The 20944-nt window shown below is 38.6% G+C and overlaps 1 protein-coding gene across 3 annotated transcripts in view; it reads left to right on the top strand.

Annotated features, from left to right (window-relative positions):
- Positions 1 to 20944, top strand: part of SESN3 (sestrin 3) — a 74449-nt gene that overhangs the window by 31983 nt on the left and 21522 nt on the right. For 2 of the 3 annotated variants that reach the window (XM_026505310.4, XM_048217176.2), the window contains exons 2-4: positions 12809 to 12874; positions 15507 to 15704; positions 17225 to 17407. In XM_026505310.4, coding sequence (XP_026361095.1) covers positions 12809 to 12874; positions 15507 to 15704; positions 17225 to 17407 — 447 coding nt within the window. The remainder of the gene's footprint in view (positions 1 to 12808; positions 12875 to 15506; positions 15705 to 17224; positions 17408 to 20944) is intronic. The other variant, XM_044386501.3, reaches the window with a different exon arrangement.

Here is a 20944-nt window from a genome sequence, read left to right as displayed (position 1 = left end):
AACTTGCCTGCACTTTCTACAGAGTTCACCATGTATTCTAATGAAGAAAATTTCAGAGATTTTGTTACTAGCCAAGGGAAAGCTCATTTAGAAATTCAGCTATACTGTAGTGCAAATTTAACTCATTAGCTACCCTTTGCTATATAGATATACATGTTTAATTATTTTATTGATGGGATAAGGCCCATTCATCTTTGTGTACTTAACTGTATCTACTTCAGCAACTATTATTACTGATTTCTGCTAGATAATAGTCCTACTCAGTAGGTGAATTTGCCTATCTTTGGGCCCACTGTTGTTGGTAAAACAGATTTACCAAATGGTTCCTACCGAATGGCCTACCTAGGTTTTCTGTTTTTTTAATGAGAGTTGCTTAATCATGATGTCTCATTTCTTGGAACTCATTTTTTGAAAAATGAAATAGAAAAAAATACTGTTATTCAAATGATCATTTCATAAAACTTTCAAAAATGGACCAGATGTTTGCCTGACACTGCAGATTGTATTAAATTGAAATACTCAAAGATGTCCAAGGCACTATCCAGGCCCACCTGGAACTGACAGCTTAGCAGGGGAATGAGAAGGTAAAGAAATCACTAAAATACACTGGATAGGGGGTGCCTGGGTGGCTCAGTCGGTTAAGCATCTGCCTTTGGCTCAGGTTGTGATCTCAGGGTCCTGAGATCGAATCCCCCATTGGGCTCCCTGCTCAGCAGGAAGTCTTCTCCCTCTCCAACTGCTCCTCCCCCGCCAAATAAATAAAATCTTTACAAAAAATACACTGGATAAGTGCATTGCTTTTGGTGGAAGTATTTTGAGATTTCAAGTTAAAATTTTAGTCAGTATGTGTTGGTAAAGAATTGCTGAAATTCACAGTTAACAAAGGTGTTTGCATGACTCTACCTAGGGTTGGCACTATTGTTGACTGAGGGACTTGATAGGTTTTGTTTTACTAAAGTCGGTTAAAAGGAGTCCACGCCTGGTCTTGGGACCTGAAAATGAGGCAGGATTCCCACCTGTGAAGGGGAATTTTGAGTGCTCTTTGGAGAATCAGCATTTCTGCCACTCGCTACGATGCCTGGCTGAGCTCCTGATGCTCAGTGGTTCTTTGCACACCCTAGCGCCGAGTAACAGGTGAGATTTTGGTGGGATTTGAAAGATTCTCATCCTTGGTGCTATTGCCATTTGTTGCTACCAGATCTTTTCTCGCAAAATGACCTTAGATCTCAGTTATTATAATATCATGCAGGTCAGTACATATTTTAATTTAGTGTAAAAGAAGCCACAACTTGTCTTTTAGGCCATTTGGGGGTGGTGGGAACATAATGCATATTCCAGATCATTACAGAAATTTAAATTTTAGTTTTCTGTAAAATTACCAGTCTATCATAATTAATCTTAAAGCCTGTTCTTTTCTCATTTAGGTAGTGATAGAGTTTTTATCTCTGTGTTCCTTTCCATTTGCCCTTTTCCTCTGAAATATGTAATGTCATCAATTTCTCTAAACACAGTCATGATCCCTGAAATTGTCTGCCAAGGGACAAAAAGATGGCATCAGCATTATCTCATAGCATAGAGCCACCTGTCCATCTCTGCCCTTCCCGCAGTGGTTTGTGCCAAAATGAAACACCTGTAAAGAATAGAAGGAGACTCAACAATTGAAATGTACGTTTGTATTGATCATTGCAGTTGGCTTTCTTACAGTCACACTTAAAATTTTTGTTTGGGGCATGTGTTTCTTATGTAAGATGTTTCGTCGCCGTTGTATGTTAAAAAAAATGTTGAGGGTATTAAATTGCCTTTCGGTATTATTTATCTATTTATTTATTATTTTGTTTTGAATAGCCTCCACACACAATGTGGGGCTTGAACTCATGACCCTGAGATTCAGAGTCACATGGTCTACCAACTGAGCCAGCCAGGTGCCTCCTCAGGGTATCTTCAAAAGCTATGGGATCAGTGTGTGCAGTGGAGTCAAATTTCTGTTTTGCCACAATTTTTTTTTAAAGATTTATTTATTTATTTATTCGACAGAGATAGAGATAGCCAGCGAGAGAGGGAACACAAGCAGGGAGGGTGGGAGAGGAAGAAGCAGGCTCATAGCGGAGGAGCCTGATGTGGGGCTTGATCCCATAACGCCAGGATCACGCCCTGAGCCGAAGGCAGACGCTTAACCATTGTGCCACCCAGGCGCCCCTGCCACAATTTTTATATGTTGAAGATTTTAAAAAACCTCCAAGTGTCGCTGTGTAAAGTTAATGATACCTATTACTCAATATTTTTCTCTTCTAAAGAGGTAAATGCATAAGTAGTTTTTACATTTTAATAAACAGAATGTGCATGTGTTTTGCTTTCCCATGATAGACTGATAAATGAAAATGAAATTTAATATTTTAAAAGTATTTAGGAGCAGGAAGTGCAGCACTTAATTCTGCGGGGTAGTCCGCTTTTTAGGGCCACATAATTTGTTGATTACCTCTAAAAACTCGTAATTCTAAGAATTCCTGACTTCCAAGTATCTGAATTTTCTATTGGGTTTAATTTATATAAAGTTATCTGGTAAATTGCTTAGCTGTTACATGTCAAAAGAAGCAGTTTTCTAAATATAATTAATCTTCATCCTTTCAGTGTTTTGTTTTCTAGCAGATAATGACTTAATAGGCTAATCTCCACTGATGAATTTCAAGCATAACTTCTTTCAGCTATAATAACATATCTGAAAAAAGAAACTTTCCTCATGGTAGCATTCTTGACCTCTCAACCCTTGTAAAACAATCTTAGAACACATATAACTGACAGAGTCTCAGTTCCTATTTTATACCTAGTTTTCTTTTCTTGATTGAAATTATGGAATTTTGTGGAAAAAAATTTAAACAAATCCTTTGACTACTGTCTAAAACATTTGAAAACAAACCCAAATTAAATTTACTATTGTTTAAAGTTCCTTAAAATTTTCTATACCCTTGTATTTTTTTTTAAAGATTTTATTTATTTATTTGACACAGAGAGAGAGACAGCCAGAGAGAGAGGGAACACAAGCAGGGGGAGTGGGAGAGGAAGAAGCAGGCTCCCAGCAGAGGAGCCTGACGTGGGGCTGGATCCCAGACCGCCGGGATCACGCCCTGAGCAGAAGGCAGATACTTAATGACTGAGCCACCCAGGCGCTCCTACCCTTTTATTTTTTAACACTAAAGGCAACATTTTAGAGACTTTGCTCTATTTACATAGTGATTTGAACATTGTCATCAAATTAAGACTCTGAAGAATGGTATCTTCCAACTTTACTGCCATTAGAGTTGTTGGTTTTCCAGTTTTAATAGGCAAATCAATTTTTATTTTCTTTCCATAGCTACTTTTTTAAAAAAAGATTTATTTGTTTATTTATTTATTTATTTATTTATTTATTTATTTATTTATTTATGTGTGAGAGAGAGAGAAAGCCTGCGTGGTGGGGGGGGGGAGGCAGAGGGAGGGAGAGAAAGAATCTCAAGCAGACTCCCCTCTGAGCATGGAGCCCGATGTGAGGCTCCATCCCAGGACCCTGAGATCATGACCTGAGCCAAAATCAAGAGTTGACCGCTTAACCAACTGAGCCACCGAGGTGCCCCTAGAGTTACTTTAATACATGTTTATTATGCTTTTGTTTATTCCTGAAATTTTAACCATTTTGTATCTTTGCATCATGCCAGTTGCTAAAATCAGGACTAAGTGATGCTATAGAACAATGCTGTACCATAGACACTTTGGCAATGATTAGAAAAATCCTAGATTTGCATTGTGCGGCATGACACTCACTAGTCACCTGTGACTTGTACTCCCTCAAATGTGACAAATGCAATTTGGGCACTACATTTTTAACTTTATTTAAAGTTAACTTAAATTGAAATAACCACATGTGAGTACTATAGTAGACAGTGCAGCTACAAAAACTCAAAAGCTAGCTTTGGGAATTTAGATTTTCTTTAACTTTTTTTTTCTTTTTCTTTTTAAAGTAATCTCTGCACCCAACATGGGGCTCTATCTCACCACCCCGAGATCAAGAGTCACATGCTCCACCAACTGAGCCAGCCGGGTGCCCTGGGATTTTAGATTTTCACAGAAACAAAACAAGGCCATTGTACAAGCTTCAGGAGTATGATCAAAGCCATTTGTTTCTGCAGAAAAAGATATCAACATTATACTTAAAAAGAGGAAAATATGGCAGTGTTATTCCTCAAAATTAGGCTGCAGGTGACTTTCACTTCTAGAACAACCCTTGAATTCTATTAGAGCAGCATCTGTTGAGAAAATATAGCTCTTCTAGTTTGGGGTGTTTGGTTTTGTTTTACAATAGGGAAAATTGACAGAAGAAAAATAAAACTAAGACCTCATTTTGTATTATGCTTTGCATTTTTTTATGTGTTATCTTCTTTTTTTTTTAAGATTTTATTTATTTATTTGACAGAGACAGAGACAGCCAGCGAGAGAGGGAACACAAGCAGGGGGAGTGGGAGAGGAAGAAGCAGGCTCATAGCAGAGGAGCCTGATGTGAGGCTCGATCCCATAACGCCGGGATCACGCCCTGAGCCGAAGGCAGACGCTTAACCGCTGTGCCACCCAGGCGCCCCTTTATGTGTTATCTTCTTAAAGCCTCCCCATGAGAGGGAAAGCTGAGATGTTGAATTGACATAATTCTCAGTTGTGAGAGGAAACTATTTCTCAACTCTTATGGCTGAGAAGGGTCTGTGGAGAGGATGACTTAAAGATTGAGTTGGGAAAAGGCAGTTACAGTATTTGGCAACTGTTTGAATGTGCTCCTAGGATGAAGAGTCAAAGGTAACTCTCCACTGGAGCCAAGGCTACTGTTGCGGTGTGATGATTTTACAGCTCAGACAGGAAAGTGAGAAGGGACAATAAGTTTGATGTAGAAGTTTTTTCTTTTTTTTAAGATTTCATTTATTTATTTGAGAGAGAGTACAAGCGGGGGGGAGTGGCAGAGGGAGAAGGAGAAGCAGGACCCCCCCAGCAGGGAGCCCCACTTGGGGCTCGATTCCAGGACCCTGAGATCATGACCTGAGCTGAAGTCAGATGCCCCACTTTAAATGCCCTGGTTTTAAACATGTTGATTCTAAGGTGCAAATATTACAAACAGGTGATGTCGCAGGCAGCTCAGAATGCTCCCCAGCCAGACTGTGGACCCAGCCAAGAAGAGCTAGCTCCGAGCTAGATAACAAGATTCAGGAGTCAGTTGGCCTGGCTTGCTCATTTTCAGTTTACATGCCCTTTTTTCTCTACCCTCCTCCCTCCGGTACAGGGACTGTCACACAACTCAGTAAATTTGGTTTTGTGGAAAGAAGATGTAAGCCCCGGAAGAGAATGCTGACTTGAGAAAATGAATATTAATGAAAGAAATGCAGGGGATGTCCAGGGAAAGTGTGCCAGTGGTCAAAGACTCAGTCAGATGGGTGGTCCAGTGTTACAGAGGCAACCACGCGTAGAGTTGCACAGGAGACAGATCTGAATCGTGCGAGGAGGCAAGAAGGCTGGTGATTATGTAAGGAGCATCTCAGCTGGGATCTGAAGAGTGTGCTTACATAAAAAGCACAAAGTAGTGGTTGCCAAGGGCTGGGGGGTGAGGGAAATGCGGAGTTGTTGTTCAATGGATATAAGGTTTCAGTTATGCAAGATAAGAAAGCCCTAGACATCTGCTGTACAACATTGTGCTTATAGTGAGCTATTCCGTACAGTACTCCTGATTTGTTAAGATGGTATATCTCATGGTATGTGTGTTTTACCATAGTTTTTTAAAAGAGAAAAAGGTTTTATTTTTCTGGAGACTGTCCTTTTCCTGGAGACTGTCCTCAGAGCGGAAATTGAGACGGGAATTCTTGGAAGTGGCTGATTTTGTTTGTTTGTTTGTTTCCCCCACCCCCACCCGAATTGCCCTTATCTGGATTCACTCTTAATTTGGTTGAGAGCATTTCTGCAGTTACATTAAAATGCTTGGTTATGGGATTGAGTAGGTGTGATCATCAGACTGATAACTCTGCAGAGAAATCATTTATCATTTCAAAAAGGAATTAAAATGCCAGAGATGTGATTTGAAAAATATAATAAATGAAGAGTCTAGACCAGTGCTATTTGCTAGAACCTTCTGTGTTGGCTCAGGGGAATGTCTGTGCTGTCCTTAGTAGCCATAGGCGCATGTGGTGGTTGAGCACATGAAATGTGACTAGTGTGGTTGAGGAACTGTACTTTTAGCTTTATTGAATTTTAATTAATTTAAATGTCATCACATGTGACTGATGGCCACCATACAAGGCAACACAGGTCTAGAGACTTCAGAAAAGTTGATCAGGGTATGAATGAGGTAGCAACTCAGTCCTGGGCATTTCGAATTTGAAATATAAGCTGAGGAAAGGTGTTACAGGGTATTACAGGAGACTGGAACTTCAGCGTAGGGTTTTTAAATGAATCTTTGGGATATGGTGCCACCCTCTTTCTTTTGGGCTTGGCCTTATCAACTTAAAAAACATACAAAGATAGAAAGTAGGTGGGGGCAACTTAGAAAAATGAGTTCACAGTAGAATTTACGAGCTGCCTTGGTCATTTTTTAAATTTTGTTCTTCACCTTCTTATAAATATACAAAACAGCTAACTGAGACAATAGTAGACTCCTCGCCAGAAAAGGGGCTCCTTTTACAGAAGCAGGAACTAGGCTGCTCATTTCAGTCTTGGTGCTATTTTAAAAACATAACTGAAGAAGGATACCTGATGGCAAAACTTAAAAATGATGTTGGTTTTCAGGGGTGCCTGGGTGGCTCCAATGGTTAAGCATCTGACTCTTGGTTTTGGCTCAGGTCATGATCTCAGGGTCATGAGATCGAGCCCTGCCTCGGGCTCCGTGCTCATTGCAGAGTTCACTTGTCCCTCTCTCTCTGCCCGTCCCCATGCTCACATTCTCTCTCTCTCTCTCTCTCAGATAAATAAAAATCTTTAGAACAAATGATGTTAGTTTTCCCTTCCATTCAGTGTTTAAGCAGCTCTCTTAGGTCAGGCCACATCATCTCCCCCCGGGGCTACTTGCAGTAACTGCCTAGCTGGGGTGTTTCTGTTGGTTGGTTGGTTGGTTTGTGTTAGTCTCAGACCCAAGGGCTACATCACTCCCAGAATTGTATTTAAAAAATTGTATTCTTTAAAATATAGTATGATTATTATTAATTGTATTACACATCCCTACGTAAGAGATTTTTACCTCAGATATGTATATCATGAAAAGTTTCAATCACATTTTTGGATGCTGTTTTTCCCTTTTTTAAAAAAATATTTTATTTATTTATTTGAGAGGGAGAGAGCACAAGAGGGGAAGGGTAGAGGGAGAAGCAGATTCCCCACTGAGCAGGGAGCCTGACGTGGGACTCAATCCTGGGACTGGATCCTGGGACTCCAGGATCATGACCTGAACTGAAGGCAGTCACCTAACCAACTGAGCCACCCAGGTGCCCTGTTTTTCACTTTTGAAGTGAATGAGTGGGCATTTTCTCAGCTGATGAAAATAAAATTGGTAAAACATTTTTGTTAGCATCTTTGAGGCTTGCATCAAGAACTCTGAAGATATTTAGGACCTAAACCCCAGGAAATCCACATCCGGGATTCTCCCTAAAGAACCTATCCTGAATACGACAGTCTGCTGCCCTCAAATCTCTTTATACAAAGATACTCATCATAGCATTATTTATAATAGTGAAAACTGGACATAACCTTAATGTTCAGGAATGACTGAGCAAGTGGAAATTGTTAAAGTGATGTCTTCCCACTTCACCTGTGTGTGTGTCTGCTCTGGGATATGTTGTATGCAGTTCGGTTGGTTGTATGCATTTCCGCCAGGCTCATCCTTGTTTGTGTCTAGCCCATTGTAGATACTCAATGAGTGTTTCCTGACTAAATGAGCAAATGAATGTTGACACAAATGAAATTGAGTGTCTGTTGCTTCGTATCAATTGGTCAAATGAAGAAATGTTACATTCTTTGAAATGCAGCAGGACACAGTTCCATTTGTAATGAAGACGTATTTCAGATTTAAACATCTTTTCCAAAAAAACAGTTTTGTAGGCAGAATAACAATTTCAAGCAGGTAAAGGTAAATTCAGTTGATAAATGTATCAAATAGTGATTTTTATAAACAAATCATATTAGTAATAAATCATTCTTTATCTCCTGAAATCCCTTCGTACACTTTTCGTTTTTCTCTCCCTATATTGTCTCTGAATTTTATGTATTTTTTATAAATATAAACAAAAACCTCCACTTCCCTTCCCATTGGCATTTTTCTCCTCAAACCTGTGGTAAGTCCTCACAATCAGTTTCTCCTAACTGTTTTCGTCGTCAAGGAAATTGCTTTTCACATCTGACTGCATTAGGCTATATTACAGAGAGAGTATTTGAAATGTTGTTTTCTACAACTCACAGAGGCTAGCAGAGGGAAGAAATCTGTTATTTTCTTTTACATTATTTTTCTGGTTAAAACTAGATTGTGGTTGATGTAGACAGGAAATGCCAATATTAGAACTTCTAAATTACTCCTTTTTACATGGAGTTCTCTAGTGTGTTTGACCAGTAGGTTAAGATGTATTTGCCATCATTTTATAAATACAACCTAAATGCCTGGTCCTGTCTGAAACCTGAGCAGGTTTACATTATCATTATTCAATATATTTATTCCGATAGAATTCTGAAAAATGATGGAGAGTGTGTGCCTTGCTCGTGAGGGCAGGGATCCTCCCTGTAGCCTGAGTCTATCACAGTATCTGATCAGGTTCTCAAAAAATCACTGAATGCCCGGCTGTCTGCTTTTTGTCCATTTGTTTTGTAACTGCTGCTCATGGAAGTAAGGGATTGGAATAACTGTTTTATGTTTGGTAGGCCTTTTGATTTCAAGGAACAAAAAAGACTGTGGTTACCTTATGAAGAGAGAAAGAGGGCAGGATGGAAGGGAGGAAAAGACACAGGAGAGCCCATGATTAGACTTACTTCCTCTAGTGACTCCATAGAAACGCTAGTGCTTTTGCCCTTAGAAGCAGATATCTGTCTGTTGCCCACTGTAACGCCTCTGCTTCTGAGCCCTGTGCGGTTGCTCTACTCTCTGTCAGAGCGCAGCACTTGCAGACACCTCTGGTAACTCTAGAATCTTAGCTGGTCCCGCGATTACCCCTCAGTTGTGTTTGGGCAGAACTTTTGCATCAAGGCACCCATAGGCTGCAGATCAGTTTCAATGTTGATTGGTCTAGTCTGCTATGGCCAGGAGACAAGGTCACATGAAATAGATATTGCCAACATTGGATAAGGAACCATGTAGAGTCTCACTTCTTTGGTTTAGAAGTTTCCTGAGGAGGGCTTGGTGGCACCTGAAGCTTAATACACTCTTTTCCAGCAGAGCTCTGTTCTCATGTTATGTTCTTCAATTTCCCACACAGTCTTTATAGTCTTTGTAAACCATGGCCAAGTCCCTGTTTTGTTTTTATTGAACTATAATTGACATACATTACATTAGTTTCAGGTGCACCACATAATGAGTCGACGTTTGTATACACTGCAAAATGATCACCACCAGAAGTCTAGTTACCATCTGTCACCCTGCATGGTTACACACTTTTTGGTCTTGTGATGAGAACTTTTAAGATTTACCTTCTTAGCAACTTTAAAGTTTGCTATACAATATTATTGACTGTAGTTCCGTGCTGTCCATCAAATCCTGTGACTTATTTATTTTATAACTGGAAGCTAGTAACTCTTTATCCCTTTCACCAATTTGCCCACCTTTCCACCCTTCTCCCCTCTGGCAACCGCCAATCTATTTTCTCTATCTAAGAGTTTGGTTTGGTTTTGTGTGTTCAATTGTTTTATCATTTGGATTCCACATGTAGGTGAAATTCATATAGTATTTCTCTTTCTCCGTCTAACTTACGTCACTTAGCATAATACCCTCAAGGTCTGTCTGTGTTGTCGCAAATGGAAAGATTTCTTTCTCTTTTATGGCTAAGGAATAAACCATTGTATACATTGTAAACAGTATACCACATCTTGTTTATCCATTCATCCATTCACGAATAGGTTATTTCCATATCTTGATGATTGTAAATAGTACTGTAATAAACATAGAGGTGTATATATTCTTTCTAATTACTGTTTTCATTTTCTTCAGATAAATACCCAGAAGTAGAATGGTTGGATCATATGGTAGTTCTATTTTTAATTTTTTGAGGACTTTCCAGACTGTCTTCCACAGTGGCTGCACCAGTTTGCCTTCCCACCAACAGTGCACAAGGGTTCCTTTTTCTCCACATCTTCGTCAACACTTGTTGTTTCTCGTGTTTTTGAGCTTAGCCATTCTGACAGGTGTGAGGTGATCTCTCATTGTGGTTTTGATTTGCATTTCCCTGATGATGAGTGATGTTGGGCATCTTGTCATGTGTCTGTTGGCCATCTGAATATCTTCTCTGGAAAAATGTCTATTCAGGTCCTCTGCCCATTTTTTAAATTGAATTTTTTTTTTTGCTTTTGAATTATATGAGTTCTTTATGTATTTTTGGATATTAACCCCTTATCAGGTACATAATTTGCGAATATCTTCTCTCATTCAGTAGGTTGCCTTATTGTTTTGTTGATGGTTTCCTTCACTGTGCAGAAGCTTTTTACTTTGACATAGTCCCACTTGTTTATTTTTGCTTTTGTTGCCTTTGCCTTTGGTGTCAGATCCAAAAAAAATACTGCTGAGAGCAATGTCAAGGAGCTTACCACCTATGTTTTCTTCTAGAAGTTATACGGTTTCTGGTCTTGCATCCAAGTCTTTAATCCATTTTGAGTCACTTTTTGTGTATGGTGTAAGCATAGTCTCTATTTTTATGTTACGGTTTTTGAGGGCTTCTTTTTTAGAACTTTAGAATATTACTTTTAATATAGAAAATTAAGTGGCCATTTCTCCTCTCTCTCCTCCTGGCTAAGAAGGACTTCAGAGCCTTAAGAGGCTCCCTCTGACTATTCCAGCTTTTCAACATGCCTGCAAAGGAGGAAGTTATTACCTGATTGGAATGTTTGTGGGTTTATAGATATCACACTTAAATGGGGATACCAAAATATTTTTAATTAAAAAAAATTAACAAAAAAATTAAAAACTTCAAAAAAATCTAACACTCAAACATGCCATTGGCAACATCCCAGTCAATATTAAATAGAGTAGCAGGTGGAACAATGTGCATTGCTATATTCTCCATTTCTTACATTAAGATAAGCTCTACTTCTCCAAGTTTTACATTTTTCTTACTTAAAGCTTCAAAACTTTATATTAGATATGTTTATTCCTATTCAGGAAAAAACCCACAGGTCAGGTCATTGCTTTGGGGAGTTGCATGGAATCCTCTGAATTCAACCTTTCCTGGAGATTTCAGGTTGAGGTCTAACTGCACTAGTCTCCTATTAGATAGGATTTTATTGTGGAGATTGACAGTGTCAGTCATATCAACTATGGGCTAAAAATCTCTGGGGCTGTAGAAGATGACTGAGGGAAATGAAATTTTGGAAGCCTACTGTGTATCCAGAACTGGGGTAGGCACGTGCCCCATTATCTTTTTTTTTTTTTAGTTTTATTTTATTTTTTAATTTTAATATTTTTTTTATTATATGTCAGTCACCATACAATACATCCCCAGTTTTTGATGCAATATTCCATGATTCATTATTTGCGTATAACACCCAGTGCACCATGCAATACGTGCCCTCCTTAATACCCATCACCAGCCTATCCCAGTCCCCCTCCCCTCTCCCCTCTGAAGCCCCAGTTTGTTTCCCAGAGTCCATAGTCTCTCATGCTTCATTCCCCCTTCTCTTTACCCCCCCTTCTTCTTCCCTTTCTTCTCCTACCGATCTTCCTACTTCTTATGTTCCATAAATGAGTGAAACCATATGATAATTGTCTTTCTCTGCTTGACTTATTTCGCTTAGCATTATCTCCTCCAGTCCCATCCATGTTGCAGCAAATGTTGAGTTTTTATTTTAATTCCAGTTAGGTAACATACAGTGTTATATCGATGTGTTTCAGGCATACAATATAGTGATTCAACAATTCTGTACATCACCTGGTGCTCATCACAAGTGCACTCTTTAATCCCCATCCCGTTTCACCCATCCCTTCACCTGCCTCCCCTCTGGTAACCATCAGTTTGTTCTCTACAGTTAAGAGTCTGATTCTTGATTCATTCTCTCTCATTTTTTTCCCTTTGTATATTTGGTTTCCTAAATTTCACATATGAGTGAAATCATATGGTGTTTGTCTTCCTCTAAGTGACTTATTTAGCTTAGCATTGTACTGACTCCATCCGTGTTGTTGCAAATGGCAAGATTTCATTCTTTTTTATGGTGGAGTGATATCCCATTGTGTGTGTGTGTGTGTGTATTACCTCTTCTTTATCCATTTATTAATCAGTGGACCCTTGGGCTGCTTCCATATGTTGGCTATTGTAAATAATGCTGCTATAAACATAGGGGTGCGTGTATCCCTTTGAATTAATGTTCTTGTATTGTTTGGGTAAAAACCTCATTGTGTGATTGCTGGATCATAAGGTAGTTCTATTTTTAACTTTTTGAGGAACTTGCCCCATTGTCTTATTCACACATTAGCCCTATGGATTTCCTGTGATCTGAGACCTGTCCCTTATTTTGATTTTACATAATTCTATTTATTCAGTTTGTTTTAGTACCTCAGCAATAAATTTGCACCAATTTATCTTTTCTTAGAACATCATCATTAACACATTAAACTTTTTTTTAAAAACAGGATAAAAGAATCAGAGTATCTCAACCCTTGACAAGAGGACCAAGTGCCTTTATTCCAGAGAAGGAAGTAAGTTTATCTGTGTTAAAATACATTAAGTGTGATATGAAAAAATAACTGAATGGTATCAAAGAATGAATACCTCTATTTTTCATATGGAAGTAAATCCATGTTTTGCTTTTGTTCCTTATTTATATATCAGAGAACCACAGAGATATTTTCTTTTGAACTTCACTTAAAAGTTTGTGTGTTTAGTAATCTGCTTTCTTATTTTAAAGTTAGTTATACTGCAAGGTTAGAAAAAAGTAAATTTTACCATGTTTGATTTCAAATATAACTTTTCCAAACAAAGCTGCTAACAGTAATGAAGCTTTTTAAAAATAAAGTTTAATATTAAGCCAAAGGTTTTAGCTTTCAAATAGCCACTGTTTCATAGTGATTATAGGTTTCATAAATGTTAAGAAAATATATTTGAAATGAAAAAATGAGTTTCCCAACTAAACCTATTAAGCAAAACATGCCATTACATCATTAGTAGTTACTCTTTCGTTTGTTTGTTTGTTTTGGTTCTGAGTCTCTTGGACAGAATGTCAATACAATCTGTATAGTCTATACCTTTGGTGAGGGTGGGGAGGAAAGATGGTAACTGCAAGAAAAAGAGGTCGTAAAATATAATGGAAAGAAAAATAAGATCAATAGAAGATTTGTGCCTCTTTTGTGGGTATACATTTTTGTGAAAGATCACAGCAATGTGCAGGACTTCCTAGATTCCTAGATGCCTCTCAGATATCTACTTGGGCTAAGAAAATTTTAAGAACCACTAAACTGAGGAGTTTTTCTCTGCTGGAAGGAGTTATTGCCTTATTGAATACGATTGTATATACTGATTCACTATTTACTGCAAAGACATTTATCTTAAATCACCAGCATTATTCCTATATTGTTCTGAAAGTAGTCGACAAAGATATACAGAGCACCTGTTATGTGCCAGGCACTGTCTTAAAAGAAGGGATGAATAGAATTCGAAGAACATATGCCAGGTCATTGCCAGAGTCAATAGTCCTTCATCTTCGTTTTGCTTTTTGAGTGATCTTACCATTTAATGGAAAGGTTAAAGGAAAGTTAACAGTAATGTTTTGGGAACTCGGCATCTCTAGCTGATCTAGGTGGTGACCAGTCATTAGAGAAACGGCTGTGTTTATGCCCATTTTCCCCTGCAGTGTAGGGACCCCTCTCGGCCAAATGATTATCTCGAATGCGTAAAGACTTCCTGAAACACAGTCTTTTCCACAGTATATATTTGAAGGTGAGCTGGTTTGCAGAAGTCACCACCCTTTTCAGGACCTCTTGCATCTGTTAACTTCTTTGGTGTCCGTTAAACAAAAGAAACTCTGCTGGGGAAAACAAAACAAAACCAACAAATATTCTGTGTTTAATTACATGTGGTTGATCCAGATCTTATTGTTTTTAACATCACTTGTTCCCTGTAAGTTGACAAAATGGGGGGAAATGGGCAAATGAAAGTGCACTTGGCTTTCTAACTAGCTGAAATGAAATTGCTTTTTTACGCCATTGTAATTAACATTTCCTCACAGTTCACACTTTCCAAACATTCTATTTCCTTTGGGATTACATTTTCCTCGGTCAATAGTGCCTTTGTGTAATTTGTACTTATTTTTCAGAAGAGACTGTGAAGCCAGCCTTACAGAGTAAACAGAGTTTCTAATAGCAGTATGGATCTTTGAAAAGACCATTAGTCTGGACTTCAGAAAATCTGGATTCTAGACCAGGCTCTGTGGTTAACTAGGTGCATGAGCTCGAATTTAATTTTGAATCTGAAATAAGAAATGTACTCTTAAGTCTAGAATTCTAATTCTAAAATATCAATAAATAATGAACCAATCGTAGAAATATTCATCTCATGTCCATTAATTCCCACGGAGCTGGGTCCTTCTACAAGGTGCTAATAAGCTCTTAACACCTTCAGAGCCAATTCTTGGCGTGATGCCCAAGCTGTCATTGTGTATAAAGCCATATATAATAATCTATTTTTGAGAAAGCTCTTTTGATTCCCTGGGAAAGAGGATGTCCATTTTAATAACTAACCTTGTTTTTAGTAATTAATACAATTGGCTGAAAATAAGAATGACAGTATTCTTAAGTCCTTATTAATTTTTCAATTAACACTTTCCTACAAATTATCATATTTTCCTTTGTCCCTAAAAAGACTTCAGAAAGCCTTTTATTTTATGTTGAAGAAAAACAAGCAAAAGATCAGACTGAAAATATTTGTCTTAAGATAATGTGATTAAGTATCTTCCTAGGCTGTTGAGGTAAAATTGTAACTCTAGGAATCAAATGCCACCGCTTTGCTGCTCCACAAATTGGTATAATAATGGCCAGGCAAGTGGGCCCTGAAAACGGTGCCTTATGTGCCTGGCATAGCAGATGGGAGCTGCCTTTCTCCAATTTCAGAGCCGTGTGTTTGACGATTTGACATTTGTTGTTTAATAAATTGTGGTCCCGGAGCCAAAAACGAGTGGTGCTTTCTTTTTTATTTCCGTTTCTGGTATGAGCAACTGCATAATTTCAGGGTCTGTTCATATCAAAAGAACATTCATTTGCTTGAAGAGCGGCATCGTGTATGTAAACAAAAGATACATTGCTTCTCAATAATCCTTGTGCGCCTCTCGATTGTAAGGTTGTCCAAGCAAACACGGTGGACGAGCGTACTAACTTTCTTGTGGAAGAGTACTCTACATCCGGTCGTCTGGACAACATCACGCAGGTCATGAGTTTGCACACTCAGTACCTGGAGTCTTTCCTGCGGAGCCAGTTCTACATGCTGCGCATGGACGGCCCTCTTCCCCTACCGCACAGGCACTACATCGCGATAATGGTGCGCCTGCTTCCCGGCTGCCTGGGTTCGCGTGACCTCACCCTCACCCACTCCTCCTCCTCCTAGTGTGTGTGCATGTGTGTGTGTGTGTGTGTGTGTGTGTGTAGCTAAGATAATTTTCTGGAAATAAGAACTGAAGAAGACCATGGCCTTTCGGATACCATGTGTCATAGATACCTTTTGAATTGCTTTACACAGCTTAATGGACTCACTGTTTCTCCTTGAATGTTCAGTTTATTTTCTTACGGTTAATGATGCTTGTAGGGTCCGAGGGAATATCCCTAACGTCCCACAAGTTTGGTTTTGGCTCTTGATAACTTGTTTTTATTATTAACATAAAACTGATTGGTTGTGACATCTGATTAAGTCATTTTCTACATGAAGAATATCACTGATTTGGCCAGATGAGAGGAAAGTATCCATCAGCACCAATGGAGAAAAATTCTTAAATGAATCATAACCCCGCTAAGTATAGTACTTGATGCAAACTAGTTCACTAGTTAATGTTTTGGTGGGGGTTGGGAGAGAATTATAAATTGAGATGAGAAAGGTAGAAAGGAACAGTGTCACAGTTGGACTATTACAGAGAAAAGGACGGAGGACCTGGTCAAAGTGCCCTGTGTTGGACAGTTTAGGAGAACAGCTGGGCTGGCAGAGCTAGCCGGCAGTTAGCAGGTTAGTTTTTCCCAACTTTAATTTGATTATCTTGTTTATGCTCTCGCAAAGTTTTAAACAAGAAGAAAAGGGCAGCGCTCTGTGTTTTCTCGACTGACAAACACGACCAGGACGATAATTCCAGCTTATGGTTTTGACAACAGTGAGTCCCAAGGCAGCCTTAGAACGATCACAAACTAAGAGATGAGCAAGATACGGAAAATAGAATGAGTAAACAATACTATTTTCCTGAGAAGCAGTCCCAGGGAAAGGAGCGGTGAAAAGTCTGCCTTGCATGGATTTCCCAAACTATTGGTGTCAAGGCTGGCTTTGACTGCACAGGAAGGAAGGTAGCAGCAAGCTTTGGTCTTATCTCAGTAGGGTGATGTGCCCAGATAGGACTGAAATCACAGTTACCTCAAGGGGGTAAGAGGAGCACCCAAATTAGCATGCGTTCTGAATCGATAGAATACAAGTTAGTGAGATTTTATTGTATTTTAAATAGAACATAGTTTATATCATTCACCATCATGAAATGGACATGTATGTTCTTGACATAACCAGAAAGTGGATTCTAGGCTAATCCATACCAACTTCTGGCTGAGAAAGTAATTGCCTACATGTGACAGTTAGTTGCTTATACAAATATCAGCTACATGTATTGATTCAATAATCTATGGCATATTGTGATAGAAGTTTGAGGAGGAGGGGGAATATATAAGAAAAGAATTATTGGTTATTAAAATGACCAAATATTGAATATTGAAATATATTGAAATAACCAAATAAACTATTATTGGTTTAGAACTAGTAGAATCAGACCTCTACCACAATTGTTGTATCAACTGACTCTTCTTGTGTTTTAGGCTGCAGCTAGACATCAGTGTTCCTACCTAATAAACATGCACGTGGACGAATTTTTAAAGACAGGAGGTATTGCTGAGTGGTTGAATGGTTTGGAATACGTACCACAAAGACTGAAAAATCTTAATGAAATAAACAAGCTGCTAGCACACCGACCCTGGCTGATCACGAAAGAGCACATTCAGGTACTGAGTGCTGTTTGGAAATGAAAAAGAAGTTTACTCATGATTCTGGCCAAGAGTTCGTTTTTCTTTTCTTTTGTCTTTTCTTTTCTTTCTTTCTTTTTTTCTTTTTTTTTCCACTTAAGACTTAATTTTAAATACTTACATATTAGAAACTTAAAACATGGGCTATCAGTATGTAGAAGAGATAAATGTAGAAAGTCTTTGGGTTTAATTTAGGTATAAGTGAATATTCCTCTTTAGGTAATCGATAATGAGCTACCCAGGTGGTTTAGTGAGTGGCTATGAGAAAAGTTGATTTCTATTTTCAAGAAAAATAAAGAGACAAAGAAAATAAACTGCACGGTGGGCTACCTGGGTTCTCACGCTCGTGACCTTGAGTAAATTAACTTCTGTGGGCCTCAGTAGTTCCCCCTCTATAAAATGAGGAGCCTAGATTAAATGAGTTCCAAACTCTTTTCTAGTTCTAATATTTCATAATTTTCAGATGTGCAAATTACAGTTTTGCAAATAAAAAGCAATGTGCCAACTGGTGTGAATACTTAAATGCCTCTGGAAGCTAGAGCTTAGATGAGAAACAGAGTTGCATCAACTAGAACACTTGCAGGTGGAAAGAAGCTTCCATCAAAGGCACACAGGGTGAGGCCATTATACGATATCCTTGGCACTGTGCTTGGCACTTGGTCACTATCCAGTGCATAGCAGCTGTCATCTAAATTATTATCAGAGAAGCCTTAGGCATTTAAATTTCCTGCTTCTGATGTGTAGAGATGTCCTTGGTTTTGTTGATCCTCTCAATTAGATGACATTTTTGTTAGTTCTTTGCCCAGTTAAACCAAACTGAGCTGTTGTCAGTCTCTATACTCTTAGAAATTGAGTATCTGTTTGGTAATATGTGAAACAAAATGCTTCCCTGCGGTTTGTGTTCTGACGTGATAACATGTTACTTAGAAGAATTGATCATTATTTTAATGTCAGATGTTAATTACTCTGTGCCATATACTTCAGTGGGTCTAAAAAGGTATACTCTGCCCCTGGACATGCTTGGGATCTAGGGGAAGAAAGAAAGAGAGGTAATGACAATAAACAGCACAGTGGTATATGAAGATATGAATAAAAAGAATGGAATCAGGAAGTTGCGTGCAAGAGGTGACATTTGAGATAGATCTTGAAGACTAAGTGGGAATTTTCAAGGAGGGGAGGGTATTCCAGACAAATAATAGAGTGTGAAACATTATATGTTGGAAAAGTAGCTAACAGCTTCAGATTACTGACTGTAGGGAAGGTTATGTGAGGTGGGGGTAGGATATGGGAAGAATTGGGAGCGTATCACTATGACACAATGAATACTGTATTAAAAAATTTATGTTTTATCCTCAGAAAGCTATGTTCTACAGAGTTGGGTTACGTTACCTCAGGGGGTGCAGAAGGCAGTCCTTCAAAATGTTAGAAAATTGTGTGTGTGTGTGTGTGTGTGTGTGTGTGTGTGCGCCCATGTGCTCATGTATTCTTACCTTAATAAATTTCTCTATTTGTATATTTTACAATATTAGTATTACAGTACATGTGTATAACTAATCTATATAAAATGTTGTATTTTATAAGTATTTATTAATTTATAAATAAATGTACATACTATCAGAGGTTGGAGCCCCCAACTGTTACTGTCAGAAGAAGTATATGTGATCAAGGGGCACCTGGGTGGCTCAGTCAGGTAAGCATCTGACTCTTTGATTTTGTCTCAGGTCATGATCTCAGGTCCTGGGATCAAGCTCAGCATTGGGCCACACACTCAGCACAGAGTCAGCCTGGAATTCTCTCTCTCCCTCTCCCCCTCCCCCTGCTCATACCTATTCTCTCTCTCTAAAATAAAATAAATAAAATCTTAAAAAAAGAAAAAGTAGTATATGTGATCAAAAGATTTCAGAGATCACTATGATAAAAAATTAGGAATCATCAAAGGTTTTTGAGCTGAGTTTTAACATGAATGTGTGTGGTGATGCAGAAAATAAATCACGGATGGCATACGCTAGAAACAGGGGGGCCAGTCGTTAAAGCAGTTGCAGGGGTCCACGTGAGAGATAATTTCTTTTTTTTTTAAAGCCAGAGGAGAGATCAGACTGTATGTAAGCATTCTGCATGGGAAGAGGCAGGACTTGGTGACTAGTAGAATGTGAGGATGGAGGAGAGGGGACGGACAGGAGAATGGGTCTGGTTTCTACCCTCTTGACTGGCCAAAGGCAATGCCATGAGCAGGACAGCATACACTGGCCCAAAAATATAAGACTGTGACATCCAGATAGTGATGTCCAGTTACTGAAGGAAATACAGGTCCGTAACTCAAGATAAAAGGATAGATTAGAAATAAAATCAGATACCTATTTACAGTAAGCAAAGGTCAAGTTGAAGGAATGAATGATCCAGTCATGGAGATACTGCACAAGGAAAGATCATGGGCCGAATAGAGCAAGCCAACATTTTGGAGACAAACAGAAAAAGGGGGCTGTGAGGAAGATGGGGAAATATGCATTTCAGGGGAGAAAGGAGCAAATAAAATTAGTGGATTTGCTGAAGTCAAGGGAGATTAATTTCAAGAAGGGAGGAAGTAAGGAAAACACAAATCCTACAGAGATCAAATAGGATAAGTACTAAAAGAAATAGTTAGATTTGGCCTTTTGGAGATCATACATGACCTTAGCGAAAGTTGCTTTCAGGAGCTTGCTTAAAAAAGAAAACAAATTATAATGAATTAAAAAAACAGAAATGAGTGTGAGATGAGAAATTTGCCATGATGAGTGCTGGCTGTCTATCCTTTCAGGTTTAATACTCTTGGAAAGACTGACAAAGGCATTGTGAATTCTGCCAGTTGATTTGGAAGGCTCTTTGCCAGTATTATCAAAAGTCTTTAAAATATGATTGCCCTAAAAATCCTATTAGGAATTATTCAAAGCTATAGCATGAAAATGCTATTTATAATAGCAAACAAACAAACAAAAACTTAGAAGCAGTTTGAATATCTAACAGTAAAGGAACAGAGAAGGAGCTCTGTACATCCATTGCTATGTAATATACAGCCCGTGCTCAATGTAAGACAGTGTAGCCTCATGAGAAATGAACATGTCAGAATGTCAGGTTTGAAAAGCAGAGAAAATTAGATGTGTTACTTTGATTATATAATTATGCTTATAAAAATAAAATATGTGAAAGTTCTTTAGGGTGGTAGAATATGATTAATTTTTCCTGTTCTTTTTCCTGAGCTTTTGGTAATATATTACATTTCGTGTGTGTGTGTGTGTGTGTGTGTGTGTGTGTGTGTGTGTGTGTGGTTAATGGAGAGTAAAGCAAAAAAGGTTTCTGGTTGGGGGTTGGCTGTGTAGTGAGCAGAATTAAGAGTGTAGATTTGTGGGGAGCTGCTGGACATGCATGCACATGTGCGCCAAGCAAGAGAAAGAGAACACTGATGGGAAGGACCCTCTGATGGATTGAGAGATGGGATTGACTTTTGGAGAAAGTGGGGATGGAGACATCACTGTTTTTAAT

The sequence above is a fragment of the Ursus arctos genome, unplaced genomic scaffold (genome assembly GCF_023065955.2).
Source record: "Ursus arctos isolate Adak ecotype North America unplaced genomic scaffold, UrsArc2.0 scaffold_22, whole genome shotgun sequence".
In the NCBI taxonomy this organism is placed as follows: domain Eukaryota; kingdom Metazoa; phylum Chordata; class Mammalia; order Carnivora; family Ursidae; genus Ursus; species Ursus arctos.
This window is presented reverse-complemented; position numbering and strand designations above follow the sequence as displayed.